Source organism: Thunnus thynnus, chromosome 2, assembly GCF_963924715.1.
Source record: "Thunnus thynnus chromosome 2, fThuThy2.1, whole genome shotgun sequence".
In the NCBI taxonomy this organism is placed as follows: domain Eukaryota; kingdom Metazoa; phylum Chordata; class Actinopteri; order Scombriformes; family Scombridae; genus Thunnus; species Thunnus thynnus.
The window spans coordinates 17,944,928-17,970,409 of NC_089518.1; the positions used below are offsets into that span (position 1 = coordinate 17,944,928).

A 25,482-nucleotide genomic window follows, 5' to 3' on the forward strand; every position below is an offset into this window, starting at 1 on the left:
TAGCAGTCAGAAAAGTGATAACTTCACTGAAAATACACTTGCCTCTGTTCACACAAATACTAGTGCGTCAGGAGAGATGTGACTAGTTGTATGTAACTATGGGTTTTTGAGTGACCACATTATTGTAATGTTGGTAGCTCATGGTCTGATTCAGCCTTAAACTTGATTTTTCCTCAATATTTTTTTTTTATGTGCATGTAAATGTGTTCTGTTTGTTCATGATTATTCACATGTATGTTTGAGCTGATAAGGGATGATTGTATTGACTTTCATGAAGAGGTCATTAAACTTTGGATCTTACATTGTTCTTATCTTACAAATCTAAAGCCAAGTATTTAATAATATACACCGAAAGAAGAATTCAATCTCGGTGGGTCAATTTCATTAATTACAGGGAAAAGAAAAAAACTTGTGCTATGGAAGAAATGCAGTGTAGCAACTTAAATTTGCTGTTTTCTAGTGCTGCTGTCACTCAAGACTGAAATATAGATGTCTGTCAATGATGGCAGACAGTGATAGCACAAATAGATTGATAAAGAGGGAGACATGGGGGAGAGAAGAGAAAGAGAAATCTATATTTCAGGTCTTTTATCGTTTTCAGCGTTGTGAGGCTGAGGGCAGATGATGAAGGACAGGCTAAATGTAGCAAGTGAACAAAGCCTCACTCTGGCACCATTAGTGTCTGGGACTCATCCCTTCCTCCCTCTCTCTGTCCCTCTCTCTCCCTCCCCTTCTCTCTCTTTCTTTCCTTCCTCCTTCTAAATGGGAACATAATAATTGAAGATTCCACATCTTGAAACGAAAACCCTTGGGTAGGTAATTCAAGGCTTATTACCGAAGGCCGGGCCATTTTTCTGCTTTCTAAGCATTAAAGGGTTATTTTGTGTTCCTGCAGATGGGAGAGGGATAACCATTATGAGAACAAAGCATCCAGATAATGGAGAATGGGCTAAAAATAAGGCAATCCTCCTCTCGCCGTGGGGGACCACTGGTCAGTGTCTCTGTCAGGCTGCAGCTAACTTCCTCCCAGACTACTTCAGGATAGCCCTTTCACTGTCAGGACACATCCAGGCAAACAAAATCTTGCAAGGCCTCTATTTTGCCTCAACCAGGGTGGCCCGCAGACATATACACACATCCACAGCTCACTCACCTGTTGCCTAATTGACTTATCAGTGTCTGGGACAAATTACGGAAGTGGAGGAGAGGAAAGGGAAGACGGGAGATGGAGGACACAGAGCTGCCTACACCCGTGAAGGACTTCAGCCTGTTTATGGGTCAAAGTGACTGGCCTGCTCCCAGTTCTCAGATGTCAGAGATTTGCTTAAGAGCTGCTTCCTAATTGGAGGAGATTAAGATAGGCTGACAACGGAGCTGGCTCCCCCAAATTGAAAAGCTGTAATCCATTAGTTTTCATCAGATGGGACAGTGGTGCGGTGCGGGGCTGGGTGGGGGAGTGGGGCTGGGGAGTGGTGGGCCACCAGGAAAAGACCTCTAATGAAGTGTCAGCACAGGCCAGGAGACTGCAGACAGGCCTCTAGTTTCACACTGGCAAGGTAAATGGCTCTCACTAGTCGCCTGCCAATCTTGATCAGGGTACAATATCAATACTTTTAAATTTGATTTTGTGTATGTGTGTGTGTGTGTGTGTGTACCGAGTGCCTGTGATAATCAGGATTTGGCATATGTGTGCAAGCAGGTGGAGTTGAAAACCTGCCACAGTATAAAATCTATCGTGCAAGGTTCCTTTTCAATGAGCAAAAATACTGATCTGCAGTCCTCACAGTATATCGTTGATTTTGTGTTTAGCTGTGCGTGACGCGTGTGTTAAGTTAGTATATCAGCTGTATCGGTTCTCCGGTATCATTGCCCGGGCCGGGGGGCTGAGGGTTGAGGGCACTAAGTGGGCGACAGGCCGGGCCAGGACGGGATCTGTTTTCAGCCTGTTCATTCAACCCCATTCACTCCTTTTCCCCTTGCAGAATGGGGCCCTTTGATGGAGGAGATATTTAGTTCTCAGGCGGCTGGTTTGGCACTGACTAGAGCTGGGGCTTATTTGAAAGGGATCTTCCTGCCCCCGTTGCCTCCAACCCCCCACCTCCTGTAGGCGAGCGGAGGGGAGCGGAGCGCGACAGACAGGCAGCCCCACAGCAGCCCACCCACACTAAATTAATTCTGACAAGGAACTTAAGATAACGTCAAAGCGCTGACTAATCGCGGGATTGGGTTTCTGTTAGTCAGGGAGCTGTGAAATGTGCCATCATATCTAATAAAAGACCTCCGGTTGCTCCCTTTCTCTCTCAGCGGTGGTGAAGGTTTGGGAGGGGGGGGGCGCGGTTACGGTGTTGACTGTCTAGCTAGACCTGTCTGAGAAACAATTAGATTTCACTTCACTAGTGAAAATGCAAGAGTGTGTATGTGTGTCAGTTAGGGTGAGATGATTGACATGTTTGTCAAGAGGCCTAAAGAATCGTTTCCTCACAGTTTCCTCTGCCTCTTTTCTCATTCTCTGGGTCTTTTGTTGAGTTCTGCCTCGGCGTTTTTGCCATTACGGGTTCGTCCATTGTCGTCCTTACTCAGAAAGTTGAATGGTTTTATTTCCTGTGACTCCTCTGTATTCTACCTATTTTTACCTTCCTCTTCTCTCATTCTCTTTCTGTCTCTTTGCTTGGCGTCTGAGCTGCTGGCAGTGGAAGTCATCAGGTTCGGAGCTAATCCTGCCAAGTTGATTAGGCTGCAGGTAGCTTTCACACTGGCGGGCAAAAGGTCACAACATTGTCGAGAGCTGGATGGACTTCTTGACACAGACCATCCACATTGACTTTACAACTTACAGCACATGGCCCTAAGGAGGGGTAATTGAAAGGCGAGAGTAAAGAAAAGAAAATTAGGAAAGTAAGAGTTTTGAGGAGAGAGAGAGGAAAGAGGGGGAAAACAGAGAGGAAAACTGTGGAGGCGAGGCTTGAAAATGTATCTGAAGAGGCAACTGGAAAAAAGACTTCACTGTTGCTGTAGCCATTAGAGTACATTGTTTTGTTGAGTGAAGGCAAGAGTGAAATGATGGAGAATGGGGCCAGAGCTAGAGTAGCCTAAAAGACATTCTCCCTCCTGTCTCAGTCTATGGCTTCATATGGGTTTCAATTCAGTAACCTCTCTGTTGTGTCCACATATGGCAAAATTGAGTTCAAAGACCACTGTAACATCTCACAGACTCTAAGAGGCTAAAACGGTGGATATCCTGGAGTGCTAGGAAGCTGCGGTTTAAACTCAGACCTCAGTTCTGTGGTAAAACTAGAGAAAAACCACACAATTCATATCCATTGTGCACTCTACCTACGTTTTCTGTTTTTAATGAACTTCCGACAGTCGGTGAAAAGTGAGTTACAGATGGAGGCCCATTTGAAACCTGCTGTCTATGTGAAGTCCTGGGGTGGAGCCCAGAACCAACTATAAACATGCATAGAGCTACGTGCTGCCATTTCATCTATTTCTTTGCAAGACACGGTATCAAACAGAAATCTATGCAAATAATTCAGTTTATGACATTTCTTACTTTTGAATTTCCTCTTAAATCTATATTTCTTCACTTATATTTTGTTTGCCTTGAGTGATTTTCAAAAAAGGAGAGGTTGTGATTTTAAATATACTGTATCCACTGACTTTTCTCAGAAAGTCATTGCTCTGTTCTGTTAAGAGAAAGCAAAGTCATAGGTCACACAAACAAAACTGAACAGTCCTTTGTGTTGTTGTTTAAAGTGGGGGTCGATTAATTTTAACACACAGTACCGTCAGCAGTTCTGAGCCATGCTGGTAATGCTTGAACCTTGCTGAATCTGTGTTTTACAGCTATAGCGAGCTTTGGGCAAGTATAGTTAAGAGTTGCTGCACTCACACAATCTGTCACAAGTTCAGGGCATTATCCTCCCTATATCACGTGCATACATGAATGCAGGCAAATGCATAACCGTGCACACTAACAAAAAAATACGTACATATGCAGGGGATGGCAGGGGAAAAAATAAACATAATAAAGACCTACTTTAATGAAAGAGTTCTGCACTTGTGTAACAAGTATGGTTTGACATCAAACACAGCCACCTTTATAATCAGGGTTTCTGTCAGTCACCAAGTTGGTGTCAAGAGAATAAGGTGAGATGCATCATCTGCCTGCCTTAAAGAAGAAGAAGGGAGAGAGGAAGAGATAATCAGAGAGAGAGAGAACGATAGCATTAGGCGGTGTTCAGTCTACAGGATAGTGGTTTGTAACAGTCTATAACATTTTATCCCCTTGCATTTTTCCCCTCTGAAACGAAAGTGTGTCAGATTGAACGGTTATTTAATGTGTTGCCATTGTAAGACATCTGGATGTGTTCATGGCCCAGGAGCAGGCAGGAGGCAGTTTATAGACCTGCGGTAGGGGATGAGCTGTCTGATGGGGAAATGGCACTTTGGCTCTGTACCATGTATACTATACACACACACACACACACACATACATACACACAAGTTTGGGAGACAGATATGTATGGCTGCAACTGATTAGTATTATCACTATCTATTGGTTATTTATTTGAATTCTTTGTTAATCATTTAGTCTATAAAAGCCATCAAAAAAATACAGAGGTATTACAGTAATATGAAATACAAAAGCATCTTGATATTTTAATGCAGAAAATCCCAGTACCATTATTTGATCATCATTCATACATTTTCTTGAGTCTCTTTTCTTAATTCATTTTTGTTGATCAAGCAATTGGTCATCTGATTATTAATTTCAGTCCTGCTATTGTATGCACTACCACACACACCATTCATTTATGCAGCTTTGTGCACATGTCCACTTATAAACCCACAGTCACACATAAACACAATGGCTTTGTTCACAACACCATAACTTGTTTAATTATGCAGTCATGTAGGCCTACACTCACACATACACTCACACACACACTGTCTTACATTGGCAAATATATATGCATTGATTTGCATAGAAATGACTAAACATGTCAGGCCCAAAGATGTCATTTCTAATCTGTCATATTAAGGGGGGAAGCGGAATAGGTGGTGCTGTCTGTTAAAATCAAAAGAGCTGTGTGTGTGTGTGTGTGAGTGTGTGTGTGTATGCGTGCAGGCGTGTGTTTGTCTGTTTGTGTATGTGTGTCAAGGGGAAGAGTAAGATGTGAGACGGCAAGAAGCGTGTCTCAGATGCCTACCGATGCCTGTAACGCCACTTCACACCAGATGCTTAGCACACACTCACACACTGATATATCGATGTCTGTGTTCATTACAGTTGATGCTTCTGTATCTGTCTTCTCATAATACAGACACTGAATGAGAGTGAGTGAGGGCCAAATGTGATTTGGAGTATAGGTCCATGTCTATCTTTAATATGGTGTCTATGTGTATGTGTGACTGTAATGGGGCTGGTTTTGTGTGCTTTTCTTCCCAGTGTGTGTGTTTGATGTCTGAGGTGATATTTAATCTCTTGAGAGTCTTCTTTCAAATTAGGACAACGTCTCAGTAGATCTTGATAGTCACACACTTTGTTCGATCGTGTCTGGATAAGGAAGGAGGAGAAGATTAGTTCTAGCAATTCAACAGGAACACGCATCAGATGGAAGAGCTCTCTTTCAAACTAGTTGCAATACAAAAGTGATCAATTTTATTAAGTAATACTGTAAAGGTGAGACTAAATTGCTTGAATATGTCATCTTTCTGCTTCATATTTATCTCCTCTCTTTTGTTGTTTGAATGTAATCTAAGGGAAATTTGGAAGTAGCTGTTCCAGTTTGGTAATGTATACTGTTTTAGCTCATAGTCTCATACAATGTACATATCTCTTTGTCACTCAGCATTGAACAGCAGCTGATGGAGCTTCAGGCCAAAATGGGAGATTCCCGGACAGGGGAACGTCCGCCCAGCCCTACAGAGTGCCTGCAGTGGTTCAACCTCAGAATGCCCAATAGTCTTAGGCCTGTTACCACGGGGCATCAAGAGCTCATGGACTTCTTCAAAAGCTTGGTAATATGTTAGGATGATGACAATGACTGATGGAGATGATTATAATATGAATATTTTCCAAATGATGACCATATATTTTGCAGATAATAAAACAGTTGCAAATGACATTTTTCAAAAATGAGAAATTTACTAAGATGAAGATTACTGTTAATTCATGATGGTTATGTTGATTCGAACGATTTTATCAATCTGCACTGATTTTGTGGAGAAACCTCAATTTCCTACTTAGTTGCACTGACACACAGCTATTGAAATTAACTGTTTATTCACAAGACCATGACAAGCCCTGGAGTTAGTAAATGGATTTGGCTGCAAACATTTTTCATACCTTTTATATGAGAACTATTGTTATTCTGACTCGTAGGGTCAGTTTTGCACTGCTGTGTGGCTAATAAAATTGTCATTCAGACTGCACTGTCCACAGTTCATATCTTCAGGTAGTTCAGGATATTAACATTTCCATCCCTCCTCTGCTCCATTCAGCAACATTACCTGAGGTCTGAAGAAGAGGGGAGAGAGGAGGTGACGCTGCAACTATTGCTGAATCTGTCATCCCAGTGTGGTGTCTGCTTCCCTTGTACCCCTTCTTCTTCCTCCTCGTCTTCCTCTCATCATGCTCAACTAAATGCCTCCTCCGTCCACTTGTTACACACAGTCAGAGATGACTCTTCATTCATGGTAATACATGATTTTTAATTCAGTTCAATTGAGTCCTTACAATATTTAATTAGTTATTGGGTTAATTAATTTAATGTGCAATTAAACAGTTGAGTGCTGAGGTATGACAAGCTGATCATCAATCCCAGAAAAAGTTATTGAACTACACACTTCTGACTTTATGACCAAGGCAGCGTCTACTCCCAAATAATGGAATTGAGCCCTTTAAAGCTCCCAAACAAAGGCTTGGTAATTGCACATGTGAACATCTGAAGCATAAGGAACAAGATACATGACTTGAATAATCTGGTGCTTGCTAATTCCATTCATATATTGGCTGTATCTGAGACTCATTTAGATTAATCTATTCAGAACTCCGAGTTATTGGTTAATGGTTTCTCCCTCTTTAGGAGGAATAGAAATATACATGGTGACAATTTTGACAATGTTTGTACAAAGCCATCTTCCTGTTAGACTACGTGCTGGTTTCATGCTGAATGATGTAGAAGCATTGTGGGTTCAGGTACATCTACCCCACCTCAAGCCAATAGTGGTGGGCTGCTGCTACAGACCTCCTGATGCTAATGCTGACTATCTTACTCAATTATATGAAGGGATTGACAGAGTCTCTGATGTGAACAGTGAAATATATTTGCTTGGAAATATGAATATAGACTGGATAACCAGTAACTGCCCAAGGAAGAAAAAATATTATCATTAATTAGTGCTTGTAATTTATCACAAATTGTTTCCTTGCCCACAAGAGTTTTCACAAATCAAGCAGGCCATACTTCCTCTACATGTACTGATCACATATAAGCTAATGTCCCTGAGCTATGCTAAAATACAGTCTCTGTACTAGAAGGTTTAAGTGACCGCAATATGGTTACTCTCAGTAGAAAGGCTAAAATTCCTAAAGCAAGAGCCAAAGTTGTATATAGATGGTCATACAAAAGATTTGCAAATGATCACTTTGTGAAGGATGTTAGAAATGTTGATTGGAATGGTGTGAACAGTGCTGACGACCCAGAGGTTTCTTTAACTGCTTTCATGAATATATTTATGGAAATCGTTAATAGACATGTACCTGTGAAAAAGTTCACAGCTAAAACTAAAACAGCCCAATGGACTGATTTACCTCTAAAGAATTTAATGAAACAGAGATGAAGCTAAATTGGTGGCAGTAAAATCAGGTTTATTGGAGGACATATTAAAATTCTGTAAACTGAGAAACCAAGTGACTGAACTGAACAAAAGGAAGAAGAATATTATAAGCAAAGAATTGACAGTATTAAACATAATGGTAAAAAAACTTTGGAATATCTTGAATGAAATCATAGGAAGGAAGAAAAATGCATGTGCTTCTTTTATTGAATCAGATGGTATGTTTTTAACTAAGCCCCAAGATATCACTATTTTAATGTCTTCTTTATCAATAAGGTGAACAATCTGAGGCAGAGCCTAGGTGGTACTGGTTCAATTCAACTGTGTATGTTTCAATTCAACTATATGTTTCAATTTAACTGTGTAGAGGCTAGAAGTGTTAAGATATTGCTGAAGACTCTTCCTGAATATGGCAAAGCAGGCACAGACAATCTTGACAGCAAGGTGCTAAACATCATTGCTGATAACATTTCAGGTCCTTTAAGTCACATATTGAACAGCTATGTGGGGTGTATCCTAGACTGTGGAAGGAGGGAAAAATCATTCCATTGCTTAGGAATAATAAGTTACCTTTCAGTGGGCTTGATAGTAGACCTTTAAGTATTCTTCCTGCGCTTAGCAAGGTTATGGAAAGGATTATTCATATTCAGATCAAAGACTACTATAACAACAACAGCTTGACTACCAAATATCAACAAGCATACAGAAAGGGTTACTTGACTTGTGCAGCACATACAAATGACTGATGATTGGTTGAGAGAGATTGATAACTCAAAAATAGTGCAAGCAATTATGTTAGATTTCAGTGCCGCATTTGACTCATATTTTAATTGAAAAGCTCAAATGTTATGGTTTTAGACCATCTGCAACTACCTTGATGAAGAGCTATCTTTCCTCTAGAAAACAGAAGGTCTTTTACAACAGTGGTCTATCAAATTGTAGTAGTTTAGCATGTGGTATAACTCAAGGAAGTTGTCTGGGACCACTCCTGTTTTCAGTTTTTATTAATGACTTTTCCCCCTGCTGTGAAAAATGCACAGTAATTTATAATAATGTACGCTGATGATTTCGCTGTATATTATGCAGCAACCACATGCCATGAATAAAGTTTCGTCTCGTGAATTGAATATAGTATATGACTGGATCAAAACAAATTAGGTATTCTCTTTGGGTCACAACACAAATTGGTTGGTGGAGCTATCCATATCTGGTGAACCCATACAACAGGTGGACAAAGCTGAATTGCTGGGCCTAGTCCTTGACAGTCACCTATCATGGACCAAGCACATTAATACGGTTTTAGAAAAATGGGCCGAGGCATTGCAGTCACATGAAAGTGTTTTTTCCTGATGTACAATCACACATGCTGGGTCAAGTTTCTAAATAATTAATTTTGTGCCTCCTGGACTATTGTTCAACAGTATGGTTGTCTGCATCCAAAACAAATCTTGTAAAATTACAAGTCATACAAAACAGGGCTGCTAGACTTGTTCTGGGCAGCTCTATTAGAACTAACAATGAAAAGTTGCACTCTCACTCTCATGGCTCATCATTGAGCAAAGGATTTCATCGAGCATTGCCACATTTTTCAGCTGAACCATTAACTCAAAGATGCCAACATTTTTATTCAACCAGATAGCTTACTGCAATAACACACATAACCACAACACCAGATTTGGCAGTAACGGTCAGATTGTGGTACCTAGACTGAGGAATAACTTATTGAAAAAAAACTGTCATTTATGAAGCCATAAAAACTTGAATAATTTAGCCCTCGATATCTGCCAAGTAAAAAATAAATCATCCTTCACAAATAATATGCAGAGGCATCTACTGGCATGCAGATGACAGACTGAATAGTAGGAGTTATAACTGTGCGAGTTTTCAATATTCAGTATTCAATATTCGTGTTCTGCTTCATATGAATTATATAAATCTCAGTTTTTTAAATATCATCTATATATTGATTTCTAATTAGTATTCTACCTAAATGTATGTTCAGTGTTGACTGGCTTTGAATTTTTTATGTACCAATATGTATATTTATCAATAAGTTTGCATTTTTTATACTAATGTATATATTGATGTATTTTTTGATGTATATTAATGCAATTTAATATTTATCATGTAATGTGTTATGTGCAATATGTCAGGTGTGGACCCCAGGAAGATTAGCTGATTGCCATGGTATCAGCCAATGTGGATCCTTTAAATAAACAAATTAACAATTAAACAAATAACAAAAAGTTATATTGACAAAAGGATGCACTGCTCAGGCTATACTCATATATATATAATAGTAGTGGCACTGTTTATGATAAAAGAGAAATATTCAGATACCTCCTACTATAAATGTGGTGTTGTTGATCATCTGTGTATTTTTGCACTTCCCCTTCATCTGATTATTTTCTTAAGATCCAGGAGGCGTGGGATGATGTGCGTCTCCAGCTACGCCGCTACCTGCTGGACCGACTGTCTTCCCGCAGCCCAGAGAGTCCTGGGCCCAGACTAATTTCCGCTCTGTCCATCACTGAACGTATCCACTGCCTGCAACAGCTTTGCTTTCTTTACCCTGAGTCTGAAGTGCTCACACATTACCAGGTACACTGAAATAGTGAAAAATCTTGTGAAATATTCCATAATTCTCTGTATGAATAAAATGTGTTTGAATGCATATGTTTGCAAGCGTGTCAAGCATAGTTTACTCATAAACTATGTTGTTTTCTTGTATTGTAGATCCACATTGTGAACTTACTTTACCAATATGATACAGTAGTAATTTTACAATGATATATTATTTTGATTTTACTTATCCAGGGCCTAAGAAGCCAATCTGTGGTGGTTCTTCTGCAGTCTGCCCTGAGCTCCAGCCCAGGCAGTGAGACTGGCTTTGACAGACTAACTATGGGCTTCCGCTCTGTGGTCCCAGCTCTAACCCAAGCCCTCACAGAGGACCTCCATGTCCTTCCAAGACTAGCAGAGCCGCACACCATCCTGGGTTTCCTTAATGCAGCCTACCTCAGCACTGTGGCTCGGGAATTGGCCTCCACGGTGGAGAGAGAATCTGAGACGGCCCTGAGGGACAATACCACCCTCAGCAGCAAGATCAAGAAATACTCAGCCAGGTCCCGGGCAACCGTAGGTATGTGGCTCATTTTATTTATTTTTTTAGATCTGTTATTTTACTCTTTCTGCTCATTTTGTTTTATATTCTATCTCCTAGACTGTGGTATTGATAGTTTATTTAGATGTGCTTTACTGCTCTTTTTTTCTTCCATTTCTCCCCTTCTCCTCCCGCTTCTTATTGTTACCCAATAAAGGCTAACGATTTTCTCTCTCCCTACTCTCCATTTTTACTTTTCTGTTACTTTCCAACTGCAGTGTGTAGTGATCTGAGCCAGAGCCAAGGCCTCTGTAAGTGATTGTCAGTAACTGCTGTTCCCATTGTAATTGCTTTCTTTTTACTGCCCTGTTTCCCGTCTGCCTCACTTTCCTCTCTACCAACAAAAAGAGAAGAGCAGCATTTCCAGGGCCAAGGTTTCTTTTGAAACTACTTCTAAAGACTATTTACCACATACTTTAACTATGACTGTGATGAGCCCTGATCCCAAGAAGGTCCAAGCTATATCCAAGTTCTGTCTTTACAGTGAGCTTAAGCCAGAGTTAATTTATTTCTTCACCATGCACCTGGCAATATGTACTGTGCCATATTGGCCAATGATTTGTTTTGGTTGATTAACATACAGTATCTTTACTGTCTTCTTCACGGCAATTTCATTTATTATTAAGATCATAAATGATCAATCATACCAAAGGTGGAGCAGCACTGGTGGCTTCAGACAACAGGACCTTATAGCAGAGAAGGGGAAATTGATTCATCTTAACCTTCCTCTTACTTTTGAGCAGTGATACAGCCATGTAGGGAGAACAACAGGGAGGTAAGAAAGAGTTGGCGCAAGGTGGAGCAAGGTTCAACATTCTCTGGACCTTGTTACACAGTGGGAGAGACTTTTGAGAGATGAAAAAATACAAAGAAATGCTTTTAATATTTGTCACTAATGCAGTATGTGTCACTGTCATGGCACAGGCAGTGATGTTATACAGTGAGACAAGAGAAGAGCACAGACCGTCACACACTGTGTCACTTTTGATACTCAATTCCCCTCATATTCTCTTTGTTTGTTTCATATTGGCCTATTTACGGCTTGCTGAGGGTAAAGATTCACCATAAAAAAATTTAAAGTGTGTGAGCCATTGTTTACTTTTTCAAAAATGGTGCACATGTCAGCTTCCCTGCGGAACAGGGAGAAGAGTGCTTTTACATCTGCCATTCTTCGATAAACACACCACCAGCCTTGCTTCTTTTTCTCCCTCTTTCCCTCCCTCCATCTCTCTCTTTCCATCTCCCTCTCTGGTTTTTACTTTCCCTCTCCTTAAACGTGAGATGAGAGGAGGCAGCCAGGATAATTGGCCATGCGTCAGTTGGACTGTTTGATCACGTAACGCGACGGAGGCTACACACCTACGTGCCGCTCAACAAACCGTCAAATGTAGCACCGGAGGCAGAACACGGCTCCAAAGGGAGCGGGGGACCCGTGCTGTGTAATGATGGTAAAATGGAGCAGTTTTGCCTGTGCTGGGTTTTCGTGTGTGTGTGTGTGTGTGTGTGTGTGTGTGTGTGTGTGTGTGTGTGTGTGTTTGACTATCAGCTGCAACACAGCTTTGAGGGCTACAACTGGGATTACATTTTTGTGTTCATGTTTTAAGTCCCCCCCAAAAAGCCCCAGAACCCACATATCCACCACCCAAACACCCGTGGCTCCTAAAGAGCCAAAGCTCGAACATTAATGCATAATCTGTTTTCACACTTTACTCTCTATACTCTGTGCTACGCCCATAATTGTCTAGACAATTATGACAGTGGTAACAAAAAGTGATTCTATTTTCATAAACATCCAATGACTCTTTAGATCTCGCCCTCCTTCCCTGCTGCGTTATTGTTTATTTCTGCAGTGGAGGCAGGCGGTAGGTATATTTTGATAAGAGCCATGCCCGGGAGACTGTGCAGGCTCCCAGGGGAGCAGCGCTGTCTGTAGCATCAGCCACTGTCAAACCACTGAACCATTTAACAGCGTTCACGGCAAGATCTGCCTCCTCTTTTAACCCTACCGACTCAAAGGCAGGCTCTGACATTGTACCTAGACAGATGTGAAGGTTCTCAGCCCTCTTTATTTTTCTTCCTCTTCTTCCTTTTCCCTGCTTTTCCTTTACTCCCTCTCTCTCGCGTCCACTTCCTCTCTCTCTCTTTCTTTTCTTGTCTTTTCCCATTTTCTCATAGTTTTCCAAGTGTAATGGGGTGAGCAGTGAGACTGGGGAGTGGGCCCGACAGGTTGGCTGGTCAGGAACAATACAGGCTTTAAACCTTACTAACACACCTCGCTGAGTCTGCTGGGAAGTGGGTGGGCTATGTCTGCATGTGCATGTAACTGTATGTGTGTGTATATATGTGTGTGTGTGGTGTACCTTGCCAAAGTAAAGAAAAATACTGTAATTTACATTTTTTTAGTGTCCCTGCCTGTAAAAGGTTACGGTCGGATACATTTTCAGTCATGGCTATGATATTCTATTGGCCATCAGTTACAGTTTTAATACTTTAAAGCAATAATCCAAATTCTTAACTCTTTTATGATTTTTTTTTACAGTAAAAGTCACATTTGAAGAATTTCTTCATGCAGACAATTTACACACTGTTTCTCTCAACAATTTAGCTAGTTATTGTTCCTGTTAATACAGATGGTAGTGGTGATCAGAATTTGCTAAACCTTTAGATCAAGTTGTGCAGTCATGCAGAAGCAGCAAACCCATTTGCTATGGTGCAGTTTTATTTGTGTTTTCACCTTTTGACTTCATGACGTGTGTATGTGTGGGTAGGTGGGTTTGCAAGAGTGCATGTGTATTTTCAATCACCCTTGAGCATGTGTCATGTGCACGTGGCTGCCCATTTGTCTTTTACTCAATGTTAGTATGTGTATGCACACTAATTGCGGGCTTATATAGAAAATTGTGTGATCAAGAGTCATTTAATACCTCCTTTTTAAAAATGCATCATTAAATTTCCATATGGCAATTTGCATACGTATGCATAGGAGATCCGTGTTTTTGTAGGACATCAAAAGCTTTCATTCCAACTTCTCTGCATACACACATGCAATTTATTCCCCAACAATCGACCACAGGGGTGAAGTCGTGGTTGTGAAATTCTGTTCAAACACTTTGCAACCCCATTCTGATGGCACTGATTTGAATTCCACTTCCACTAATTTCCCTATATGACGACGTCTGCAGCTCCCTATAGATAAAAAAGAATTGAGTTAGAACATGTATATAAAGCACATTCACCCCCACTGCACCACCCTCCTCGCCCTTTCTGGCTCTTTGAACTCTTTCTTAGAGAAAGCACAGCAGCCTATTCAGCAGGGAGAGAGGTTCTGTAGTGACGCGAGATAGCTAGGCTGAGGCTCTGACTGGCATTGGAGGTGCTTGTGGGGATTGAGGCTACTTGGGAATGGCATTTGTTAATATTTAATAAGAGCAGCTCCTCACTAGATCATATCTCTGCCTGAGTTTATACACACTGTCAGCCAGGGACGTGCACCCGCATGCTGCCATGTAATTATGGGCAAGGTAGGGGGGTGTGTGTGCGTCTCTGTGTACACGTGGGCATGTGTGTTTGTGTGACGCTTCCAGCTCATGGATGATGCTTTTTTTATGTCGCTCTCTTCCTGTCCTGGTAGACACTGAGAAGGCCTTATTTAAGAGAGTTACTACACAGCATAAGTGGTTGTTTACTAATCTTAATGAGAGCTGAGTCTTTACTCTCTGGTTGTGTTTATGTGTGAGTGTGTGTCAGTGTTCATTTTCTCTAAATCATGGCTCCAATGAAATCACAGAAAAGAATATGTTTCATGGCCCTTGAGAATGTGTATTATGCATGCCATTTATTTTTTTTCCATTTCCTCCGAGTGGTCACAATGTCTTTTGTGTCTCACTCTTGAAAAGCTCAAGGATATGAACATTTTCCTGGCACCTCCTATTGAGAAAGCACCGACAAAAATGGCTGGCTTATTGAGAGCAGCCAGCAGTTCGTGATGAAGAGTCAGTGTGATTCGCTGAGGGCTTGAAAACAATAATGCGAACAAGGGCACTAAACAAGTGGGTTTTAATGAAATGCTCCCATCAAGACAATACATTCCTCCGTGTTCTTCATCCAAGCTGCTCCGTTCAAGTATGGGGATGAAGCCAGAGAAATCTTAACCCCTATCTCACTGTCAATATTCACCACAAAGAGAGACAGAAACAAAGAGAGAGAAAGATAGAAAAAAAACAAACATAGAGCAGAGGCAGTTAGCCCTGCTGCTCTGTCAATACAAAAAAACACCACCACCATTACACCTACTTTCTTGGTAAGGCAGCTTAATTGAGATATCAAATATTGCTACTTTACCCTTCTGTGAAGGGCAGGTGGCCCCTGCTGTGGCCTGGTTGGACAGTGCCCAGGGAAAGGGCCACAAGAGACCAGGGCTTGGGTGGTGTGTGTGTGTGTACATGTGTGTGCACTTGTCAGTGTGTGTATTAGGGAATCACAGCAGGCGGCCTCCCATAATAAGGCTGTCTGAGTGAGCAGTGGGCCGCAACTGACGAAGAGGACCCCAGCTGTCACAGGGCCTAGCAGGCGGTCCACTGTGGCTCATAGCCCTCTACCCACATACGCACACATACACGCACAGACGTACCCTAAGGCACCCACATGACCCTGCTTGACACCCTATGAGATGAGCACACAAGGAGGCATGGATACACAGAAAACACAGGCACAAAAAGAAACACACAGAAGTGCTCAGCAACCATAGCGTAACACCCCAAGAGCAAAGCCTCATGGTAAGAATGAAAGTGGGAAGTGGTACTCACACAAAAAAAAACACACACACACACATATACACAAGAAAGGGATGAACCAGCCCATTTTAGTCCCTGGGTATGTTGGTTAACATCTGTATCAGACAGCATGCTGAGAAAAGCACATGGTGATTCCACTGCAGGAGAAACTTGCAGAGTTGTGTTGAGTCATGTCCAGTTGTCAGTTGACATTTTGCTTTCACTGCTGCTGCTCTGCTTTGCTCTCAAAGTGTTACTTTTTTATGTTTTAAAGGCTGTTTTAAGTATGAACTGTTGAGTTGAGACATTTGAGGACTGTTTTAAACTGCTTTAGGTTCAGGCCTCAGTTACTTTTTTTAAGACAGGATATGTTTTGTTTTCATTGGCAATATAGTTTCCAACCTGATCACAATACCATGTGGAGTCCCACAAGGGTCAATACTTGGTCCCCTTCTATTGATACCGAAATCTCTTTGCCTGGTACTTTATGGTCCCATCAATCACTTTGAAAGCAAAGAGCCAGGTCAGAAATATGTGTGTTATCCTCATTTCAGATACAAATAAAAGCGGTCGTAACAAGAACAATAGCAATAATCTTATTTATATGATTTTGTTTTGGCCTTTTATGCTATATGTAAAGCACCTTGAATTTACATTGTGTATAACATGCTAAAATTGCTTATCTTCCTTCCTTATGTCTCTGAATTTACTGAGACCAAATGCTTACATCACCTGTAGAAGGGTTGCACAATACGCACATCTGCACAAACACAAATAGCTTGTCTTCACACATTTTAATCACATGATTAAAGACTGCAGGCCTGTGTTGCCTTTATGGCCTAAGTTTGTACATGCTTTTATTTTGAAATGTGTTTTATTTTGAAATGGGTTTTCTCTACTGAGGGAGTCACGTGTGTACAATTCGCTTCCTGTTAGTAGTGAAGAAGCTAGCTGAATCAGTTCTCCTGTGTTTGTGTTCATCCAAAGCAATTCATGCTGTAAACGCCACAGAGGCAATGTCGTAAGTATATAATTTCATGGTTGAATATAAATAATTGTTAAAAAAGGATATATTATTTACATGAAAAAGAATTTGATTGGTTTGTATTAAAATATTTCATTTATATGTATTTACATGGAGGAAAGCACATGTTGGAAAGTAAAATGGGGATTTGTTTTGTATTTTTGTGTTACAGTTTTCACTCTGCCCTGTATGATACAAAAGAGGAACAGTAAACAGCAAAGAAAGCTCACTATGCCTCAAGTCAATCATTTGCAGAGAAGAGTTTAGCTAGTTGTATAGCTGCAGTTGCTACACTGTGGTGAGGACAACATAGTGAAAAGACATTTAAAGGCTGGTGTTGTACATCGTGGTAAGATGGATGGGAAACAAAATGACAAGATTTCAGTGATTAGCAGGAGTTCACGGTCATCTGCATCGTCAAGTGGTTCATTAATATGTGCACGTGCCAAAGCAGAAGCAGCTAAAGCACGCCTTGCATTTGCTGAACAAGAAGCTAAAGCTAAGATAGAAAGAGCAGCTAAGGAGGCTGAGCAGAAGAAAGAGATAGCTGACAGAGAAGCTGAATATCAGAAGATAAAGGCTGACAAAGATGCTGCATATCACTTTGAGAAAGTAAAGAGGGATGCTGAGCTTGAAGAACTTGCTATACGCCGAGAAGCAGCAGCAGCAGAGGCTGAAGCAGCCGTGTGGGAATCAGCAGATGCCCAGGCATGTCCGTTGGTGCTAGATGAGGTAGGCCCAGCAGAGGAAGACAAAATGGAGCGGACAAGTGACTACATTACCTCTCACTTTGACCCACAATCACATAAAAGCTGTCCTTTAACTGACTTCCCAGATCAAGTAGCCATTAAAGCTCACTCACCAAAAAGTCAGCCCCCAGCAAATGAGACATTATTTAGCCCTCGCAATCCCCTTAATCCAGAACATCGGACCCCTGCATTTCCAAATGAAACATCATATGCTAATGTCACTAGCCACCCTGACATTTTTGACTATGTGTATGTCCCGCCAGCAGTCAAAATGGAAAATCAGGCTTCGCACAGAGCACCTGACCAACAGAGTGATTCAAAAGAGTGTCAGTCCAACCTGAACAAGTCAGCACAGCCCTTCTATCCAAAGTCCATGCCTACAGCTTCCTACAGTGCACCCACAACTGAACACCTGGTGCAGTACTTGGCTCGGCGTGACCTGGTGAATTCAAGTTTATATCAGTTTGATGATAAGCCTGAACACTATCGTGCTTGGCAGTCTTCATACACCAATGTCACACAAGGGCTAGGCCTCACACCTACTGAGGAGTTGGACTTGATGATAAAATGGCTCGGTAGAGAATCCAGCAATCATGTGAAGCGTATACGGTCAGTACACATAACAAACCCAGTCACAGCACTTAAGAAGGCCTGGGATCGCCTCCAGGAATGTTATGCAGCACCTGAAATGATCGAAAGGTCTCTTTTCGACCGACTTGGCAATTTCCCAAGAGTTTCAGCAAAAGAACACGTGAAGCTACGGGAACTATCAGATTTGCTAATGGAAGTACAGTGTGCTAAGGAGGACGGTTACCTCCCAGCTCTCTCCTACTTGGACACTGCACGTGGTATCGAACCCATAGTTGCAAAATTGCCCTATGGGCTTCAAGAAAGATGGATTTCAGCTGGTTCAAAACATAAGGAAGAAAATAAAGGACAATTTCCACCCTTCGAATTTTTCAGCCAGTTCATAAGTTATGAGGCACGGAAGAGAAACGACCCCAGCTTTTCTATCCCAAGCGCTTGCAGCTCACCCACAAAGTTCGAAAGGAACCCCATTTCGGTTCACAAGACGGATGTTGATTCTACACACACACGTGCAAGCAATGTGAAAGGTGTAAGTGACCCAAATAAGAGCTGCCCAATACACAGCAAGCCACATCCCCTTAAACGGTGCAAAGCTTTTAGAGCAAAGAACCTGGAAGAAAGAAAGACTTTTCTCAAAGAAAGAGGGATCTGCTTTAGGTGTTGTAGCTCAACCACTCACTTTGCTAAGGACTGTCAAAATGCAGTTAAGTGTATGGAATGTGAGAGCACCTATCATGACTCTGCCATGCATCCTGGACCTGCATCTCAAGTTAAGGCTTCTTCAACTTCACCACACAATGGCGGGGAGGGAGAAGAGAACAACACTGCCACCACAGTTGTTAACTCAAGCTGCACTGAGGTTTGTGGGCCAGGACAAATTGGTCGATCATGCTCCAAGATTTGCCTGGCGAAAGTATATCGCAAAGGTCAACCAGACAAACACGTTAAGGCCTACGTCATCTTGGATGACCAAAGCAATAGGTCATTGGCACGGTCCAGTTTATTTGAGCTATTTAATGTAGAGTGTGAACCATACTCCTACTATTTGAAGACGTGTTCTAGCACCGTTGAAGCATCTGGGCGTAGAGCTGAAGCCTTCATTATCGAGTCGCTGGATGGAAGGGCTATAATCCCTCTCCCACCACTCATCGAGTGCAATGATATACTCGACAATCGGTCTGAAATCCCGACTCCAAGTGCAGCTCGACACCATCCTCATCTTGCGAAAGTAGCAGAGCACATTCCTGATATCGACCCAACTGCTGAGATCCTCCTGTTGCTCGGCAGGGATGTAATAAGAGTGCACAAGGTCAGGGAACAGGTCAACGGGCCCCACAATGCCCCCTTTGCGCAACGGCTAGACCTGGGATGGGTGCTAGTTGGAGAAGTGTGTTTGGGAAGTGCACACAGGCAGACTGTCAACACCTTCAAAACAACTGTGCTTGAGAATGGTCGACCCTCACTCCTACAACCTTGCACAAGCTTCTTGCACATCAAAGAAAAGATTGATCATGGCACAGCAGCAAGTGATGGCAAGTCAGAGGTCAGTAAACCTGCAGAAGAGGTGTTAGGACAAACTGTCTTCAATCACACAGAACGTGACAACAAGCTGGCATCCTCAATTGAAGATGACATCTTCTTGAAACTGATGGGCAAAGAAGTCTACAGAGATGAGTCTAATAGTTGGGTTGCCCCACTCCCATTTAGGCAACCAAGGCAACGCCTACCCAACAACCGGGAACAAGCAGCCAAACGATTTGCGTCACTCCAGTGCAGTCTAAATAAGAGACCAGAGATGCAACAGCAATACATGGCCTTCATGGGAAAAATATTGGAGAACGGTCATGCAGAGGTAGCACCATCGTTGGGAGAGAGTGAAGAATGTTGGTACTTGCCAACCTTTGGGGTTTTCCACCCACAAAAACCAGGCCAAATTAGGGTGGTATTTGATTCAAGTGCCAAACACTTAGGTATTTCTCTCAACGATGTGCTCCTCACAGGACCCGATCTCAACAATACACTCCTTGGAGTTCTGATGAGGTTCCGGAAGGAAAAGGTTGCGATCCTGGCAGATATACAACAGATGTTTCACTGCTTCTTGGTGCGACAGGACCACAGGAACTACCTGAGATTCCTGTGGTACAAGGATAATGACATGACAAAGAAGACCACAGACCAAGGACATTCAAAGACATTCTTCCGACCAGTCTCAGAAGTTGTTTTACTTCTTGCTAAAAATGATGTTCAGAGACCTGCTTAGTTCATGTGGTAATTAGTTGGTGACCTCACGGAGGTCAGGCGGGGAGTGTGTTGCCTTTATGGCCTAAGTTTGTACATGCTTTTATTTTGAAATGTGTTTTATTTTGAAATGGGTTTTCTCTACTGAGGGAGTCACGTGTGTACAATTCGCTTCCTGTTAGTAGTGAAGAAGCTAGCTGAATCAGTTCTCCTGTGTTTGTGTTCATCCAAAGCAATTCATGCTGTAAACGCCACAGAGGCAATGTCGTAAGTATATAATTTCATGGTTGAATATAAATAATTGTTAAAAAAGGATATATTATTTACATGAAAAAGAATTTGATTGGTTTGTATTAAAATATTTCATTTATATGTATTTACATGGAGGAAAGCACATGTTGGAAAGTAAAATGGGGATTTGTTTTGTATTTTTGTGTTACAGTTTTCACTCTGCCCTGTATGATACAAAAGAGGAACAGTAAACAGCAAAGAAAGCTCACTATGCCTCAAGTCAATCATTTGCAGAGAAGAGTTTAGCTAGTTGTATAGCTGCAGTTGCTACACTGTGGTGAGGACAACATAAGGCCAGTCAGGCAGTGTGGTAAGAGAGAGGCAGACCACCCCTCTGATGGTCTGATTTACACTACAGAGAGACAGAATGAGAGAAAGAGAGGACAGGGGATGAGACAGGGAGAGATGCTGTGCTGGAGAGAAATTAAATCAGTGGCTAAATTATTGCATGATTGCCCATTCCCCAAAGACTTGGGCATCATTTGGTAGAAAGTGTCTAATAATTGGTTTTCGGCCATGTCAGACACATGCAATTCCCCCTACTAATGGCTCTGTTAGGAAGAACTGGGCCTCCTGGGTCACAGAAGGACAGAAACTAGCCAGACGGCAAAAAGCGTCCTACGCCCTTTTTCTTTTTTTTTTCCTCAGATAAATGAGAGAACGAGAGAGAAAGAGAGACACAGAGACACAGAGAAGAGGAGAGATGGCAAGAAGGAGAGAGTGTGTATGTGAGCGAAGAGGAAATGAAGTGGCAATAAGTGCAGCCAAAGGGGAAATGCTCTTCACCGTGAGTTTAATACATCAGACTGGGGATTTGGCAGCCCGCCACACAGCAATTGTTTACCTTTTTGCTCACTGGCTGCATCTGTTCTGTTTTGTAAACGGCACTAAACTATTCGCCCGTAAACACCGGAATCAATAACAACTGCTAAGGGAATTCCCTTATCCCGCCTCTCCCTCTCTTTCCCTCCCTCTCTTCCCCATGTTTTCATCCCTAACCACCACCCCTTTCCCTTCCCCTAGATCCCCTCCTCTCTCCCCTCTGTCTCTGTTCCCTGCCAGTCAAGAGCAGTGTGTGTTTGTGCACATATGTGTGTGTATGAGAGAGAGAGTGTGTGTGCTGTGGAGCTGATGGTGGAACCCACAGGAGAGACAGACAAGGAGAAGACTGATGGCTCGCCAAAAATACCTGCTCCGTTTGTTTTTTCCTTTTGTTTTGCATTATTGTCATTTTTAAAAGCTACAAACTGAAACTGTCCACTGTAGACCTACAGAATTCAATATTTTTTAGCATTTTTCTTGCCCTTTATGAACCCCCACCCCCCACCCCTTGTCCCCACCTGCCCTAAGATTGTTTGCTTTGAGGGCTTCTGAAGAGATGCATACTATATTTATGGTTGTCATAGTAATATGGCAAGCCATTAATTTTCTTTTTGTTCATAAGAACATCCTTACACTATAGTGCCGTATGGAGGAGCTCTCTTATATAAACATACTGTATGATTTTTGCCCTGCTTTCAGCACCTTATTGATTCTCAGTACATTGACCCTTGGTTGAACCCTTCTGCTTGCTAGTGCCCTTCCTCATTCTGCTCTATGGGACATGCTACGCACTACGCTATATGACACACCTGGGTGCTTCTAAGCACACCCTCTCCATCAACCAGCTATGAGAGCCTCCATTTGGCCTCACTGTTGTGACAAAGGTATAATGAGGTTTAGATGGCTGTGTACTAGACTGCTATGGCTATAGGGCTATTTGGCTAGGAAGACAACTATAAATACCTATATAGCCTGGGCGGCAGCACTCAATGAGACACTGAGGCAGAGCATTGCTAAACATCAAGGTCATGTGCAACTATTTAGTGTGGACTTAGTGACTGAAACAGTCATAGGTTGAGGGTATGAAAGGAATGAATGGTGAGAAAGGACAGAGACAGAGATGATGCTCCAGAAAAGGTGACACTCAAGATGAAGTGGTGGTTAAAGGATGCTGTGCTCAGATTAATGCCCCACAGAAAGTGGGATGGGTGGGGGTGGGATGTGAGGTGTAATAGTGATAGCTTTTTAGAGACTCCAGCAGCTCTGTCTCTAACGTGTCCCTGTCTCATCTGGTTAGATTGTTTACTCTTGAGTTTTTGACAGCTTTAGTCTGCCCCAGCATTGAGACACAGAAAGCTCTGTGTTGATTTGCTGGTGACTTCAGAAATAGACATGATTGGTGGTGCGTGTGCGAATGTGCAAGCTGGAGAATGAGTCTGCCACGTGGGTGTCAGCCAGGTCACGCATGTACACATGCAGTACGAGGTAGTCTCTCTAGCTCAGGCTCCCACTGGACCCCATTACAGAGGAGCTGCTGAGCTGCAGACCCATGCAGCTTAATTACAAACACACACATACACACATACATGCACACACAGTCAGACACACACCAAATAATTACGCCGCTGCTCACATGCGATTTCATCCATGCATGCCCACACACATAGACATAAATAGATGTATACGCTTAGAATTGCAAACATAAACAAACTTGAGGTCAGAATATGTTCCATGGTGACCACAGAGTCTGGTTGCAGTATGGCAATTATCTTGGAAGACTGACATGTGCAAATGTGTGTGAAAGTGTCTTCTACAAATCAAGTTATTCATAATGACCTGCATTACATGCACATAAACACGCGTGTGCACACCCGACAGACACAAACACACAAAATTACATCCGCTGTCACTCATAAACACTGATGTAAACATACACACATACCTACACACACACAGAATCAAACCTCATGCATGATTAAACCACACATCCTTGGGGATAGTGTGTTGTCATATTGTCAGATTTTGTTTAACAATATGGCAAAATTACATTAGGATCCAGAGGCAATAATGTTACAATTATTGGAAAAGGGCCCCCCTCTTCTTTCTTTCCCTCTCAACGCTCAATCATCTCTGCGCTTTCAGAGTCAAGGCTAATACTGAGCTCATCCATTCCCAAATGCCTTTGCAGTGGAGGAGCTCATTTAAGCGGACACACAAAAGTATTTGTGCATGTGTCTGGGAGTATGGCAACGCATCTCCCAGCCGCCCATTCTCCAGCTTAATGCGGAACATCCCCCGGGTGATGGCTTTGGCAGCCTCCAAAATGGGAAATCCATATTTGCCGAGGGGGTCATTGGTGGGTTAGGGGGAGAAAAGTTTTGTGCCGGGAGAGAAGGATGTGCATGTGTGACTTCTCGGGGAGCAAAGTTTTGCATATTTTTTCACTGTCTCTTTGTTTATGTTGTGTATTGGGAAAACATGAATGGGTCGATATTTATAAGAGGTGTCATTCAAGGCAAGACTTGAGGATGGCGGGTGTTTTCTGATGAGTGCATGCAGGTTGGGAGGTTGAGTTGAAAAACTATTTTCATGAAATTGTTTATTCCCTTACTGAACTGTAAACTGTAGTGCGGCTCTCATTCCTCTATTTCTATGTTAGTCATACATTCATAAGCACATACACTGTTTATTTTTCCTTTCTTTCCACTATTACATTCTTTCTTTTTTTCTTTCTTCACAGCACCAATGGAGCTTCCCATGAAAAGCAGAAGCTTCAGTTTGACCTCCCACCAGTTGAGGGCGTTAACCCATCTGGCCTGCACCTTGCTGGGGTTTGAGAGCAATATAAAGGAGCTGGTCACTAACATGACCTTCATTAATTGCACAGGAGAGACTCCCTGTGTAAAAGGTACGACTCCTTCCAAAATGCACACATCCACATACATTTCAGACATGTAATCAGGGTTGTTGACCTCTGAGGTTGTGTTCTCTATATTTTTTCTGGGAATTTTGGAAGTCTTAGTCTTACAGAAAATGATCAAAAAGTTGATGAATAAATAAAATGTGAATAATCTAAATAATTAGAAAAATGCAGGTTTTTTCAACAATGGGACTCATGACCTCAGAATTTCTAAAACTCTGGCTATAGCCCTGCATGTGTGTGACCCCTCCAGGCATAAACAGTCCAGTTACACCCCCACAAACATGTACACACACACATACACACACACACAACACACACATTGTTACTTCTAGCAGGATGTCTGAGTTGTGTCTGAAGAAATTTGTTATTTTAGTAAGGAATTATCTTGGGTGTTATATAAGCCTTTAGTACCCTTTTCCTCTCTCCCCTTTGAACTGCTGCTACAGAGATGTTAAATGAAAGCTTTTGGTGCATGGAGTAATTTCCACAAAGGTTACATTTACAAAAACAAGACTTGCAGAAAGGCTCAATTTACAGAGAGGTAAACAGCCTTTAAAGGGCAGTTATCCAAATCATTAATTCCAGGCAATCAAACGGCTTAATTACCAGAAATTCATCAGATGGGCTTAAAGGTCAAAAAGTGATGCGCTTGCTGCTTCCTCCTTCTTCCATTCCATGCGGTCTTGTTCGCCTAAATTGCCTCGCCTGGGGTCTCACTCTTCGCCTTCTGATTAGGAGACTGTGGCCTTGATGTTCACGCTTTTTAATTGCAACCCAACCCAACATCCTGTACGCTTGTCTCATGCACCCCCCTATCCTCCCCGCCACCCCACACATCCACACAATCTCCCTTCATAGAATTACCCCCATATATACTGTAGTTGATGCTATCTATCTAATCTATCTAAATCTAAGCCCCAAATTTAGACTCATAAAGCCATCACCATTCGCATCTACTGCCTGTTTATGCTCCCTCTGAGGCATGTACAGTTTTTCTCCGGTCACTGTGTCTCATTTTGGCTGGTGGGGGGACATGGGAACAATGTGACCCATATCTGATTCTGAGT

At 42.2% G+C, this 25,482-nt stretch overlaps 2 protein-coding genes across 8 annotated transcripts in view; both read left to right on the forward strand.

The window, feature by feature from the left end:
* Positions 1-25,482, forward strand: part of kiaa0825 (KIAA0825 ortholog) — a 124,647-nt gene that overhangs the window by 5,445 nt on the left and 93,720 nt on the right. For all 6 annotated transcript variants that reach the window (XR_010931098.1, XM_067607411.1, XM_067607436.1 and 3 more), the window contains 5 exons: positions 5,856-6,024; positions 6,508-6,702; positions 10,261-10,446; positions 10,663-10,987; positions 24,233-24,400. Coding sequence is in view for 5 of the 6 variants with exons in the window: in XM_067607411.1 (XP_067463512.1) it covers positions 5,856-6,024; positions 6,508-6,702; positions 10,261-10,446; positions 10,663-10,987; positions 24,233-24,400 (1,043 nt within the window). In the remaining variant the exon portion in view is untranslated. The remainder of the gene's footprint in view (positions 1-5,855; positions 6,025-6,507; positions 6,703-10,260; positions 10,447-10,662; positions 10,988-24,232; positions 24,401-25,482) is intronic.
* Positions 16,612-20,878, forward strand: LOC137195251 (uncharacterized). Of its 2 annotated transcripts, none has more exons than XR_010931099.1 (2): positions 16,612-20,646; positions 20,822-20,878. XR_010931099.1 is itself a non-coding variant. In XM_067607463.1 (2 exons), exon 2 carries the CDS (start codon positions 17,159-17,161, stop codon positions 20,399-20,401), a length of 3,243 nt encoding a protein of 1,080 aa, XP_067463564.1. In that variant the 5' UTR covers positions 16,612-16,801; positions 16,977-17,158; the 3' UTR covers positions 20,402-20,878. The 2 variants fall into 2 exon arrangements, 1 of the variants encoding a protein (XP_067463564.1); XM_067607463.1 differs by having other exon boundaries at positions 16,612-16,801; positions 16,977-20,878.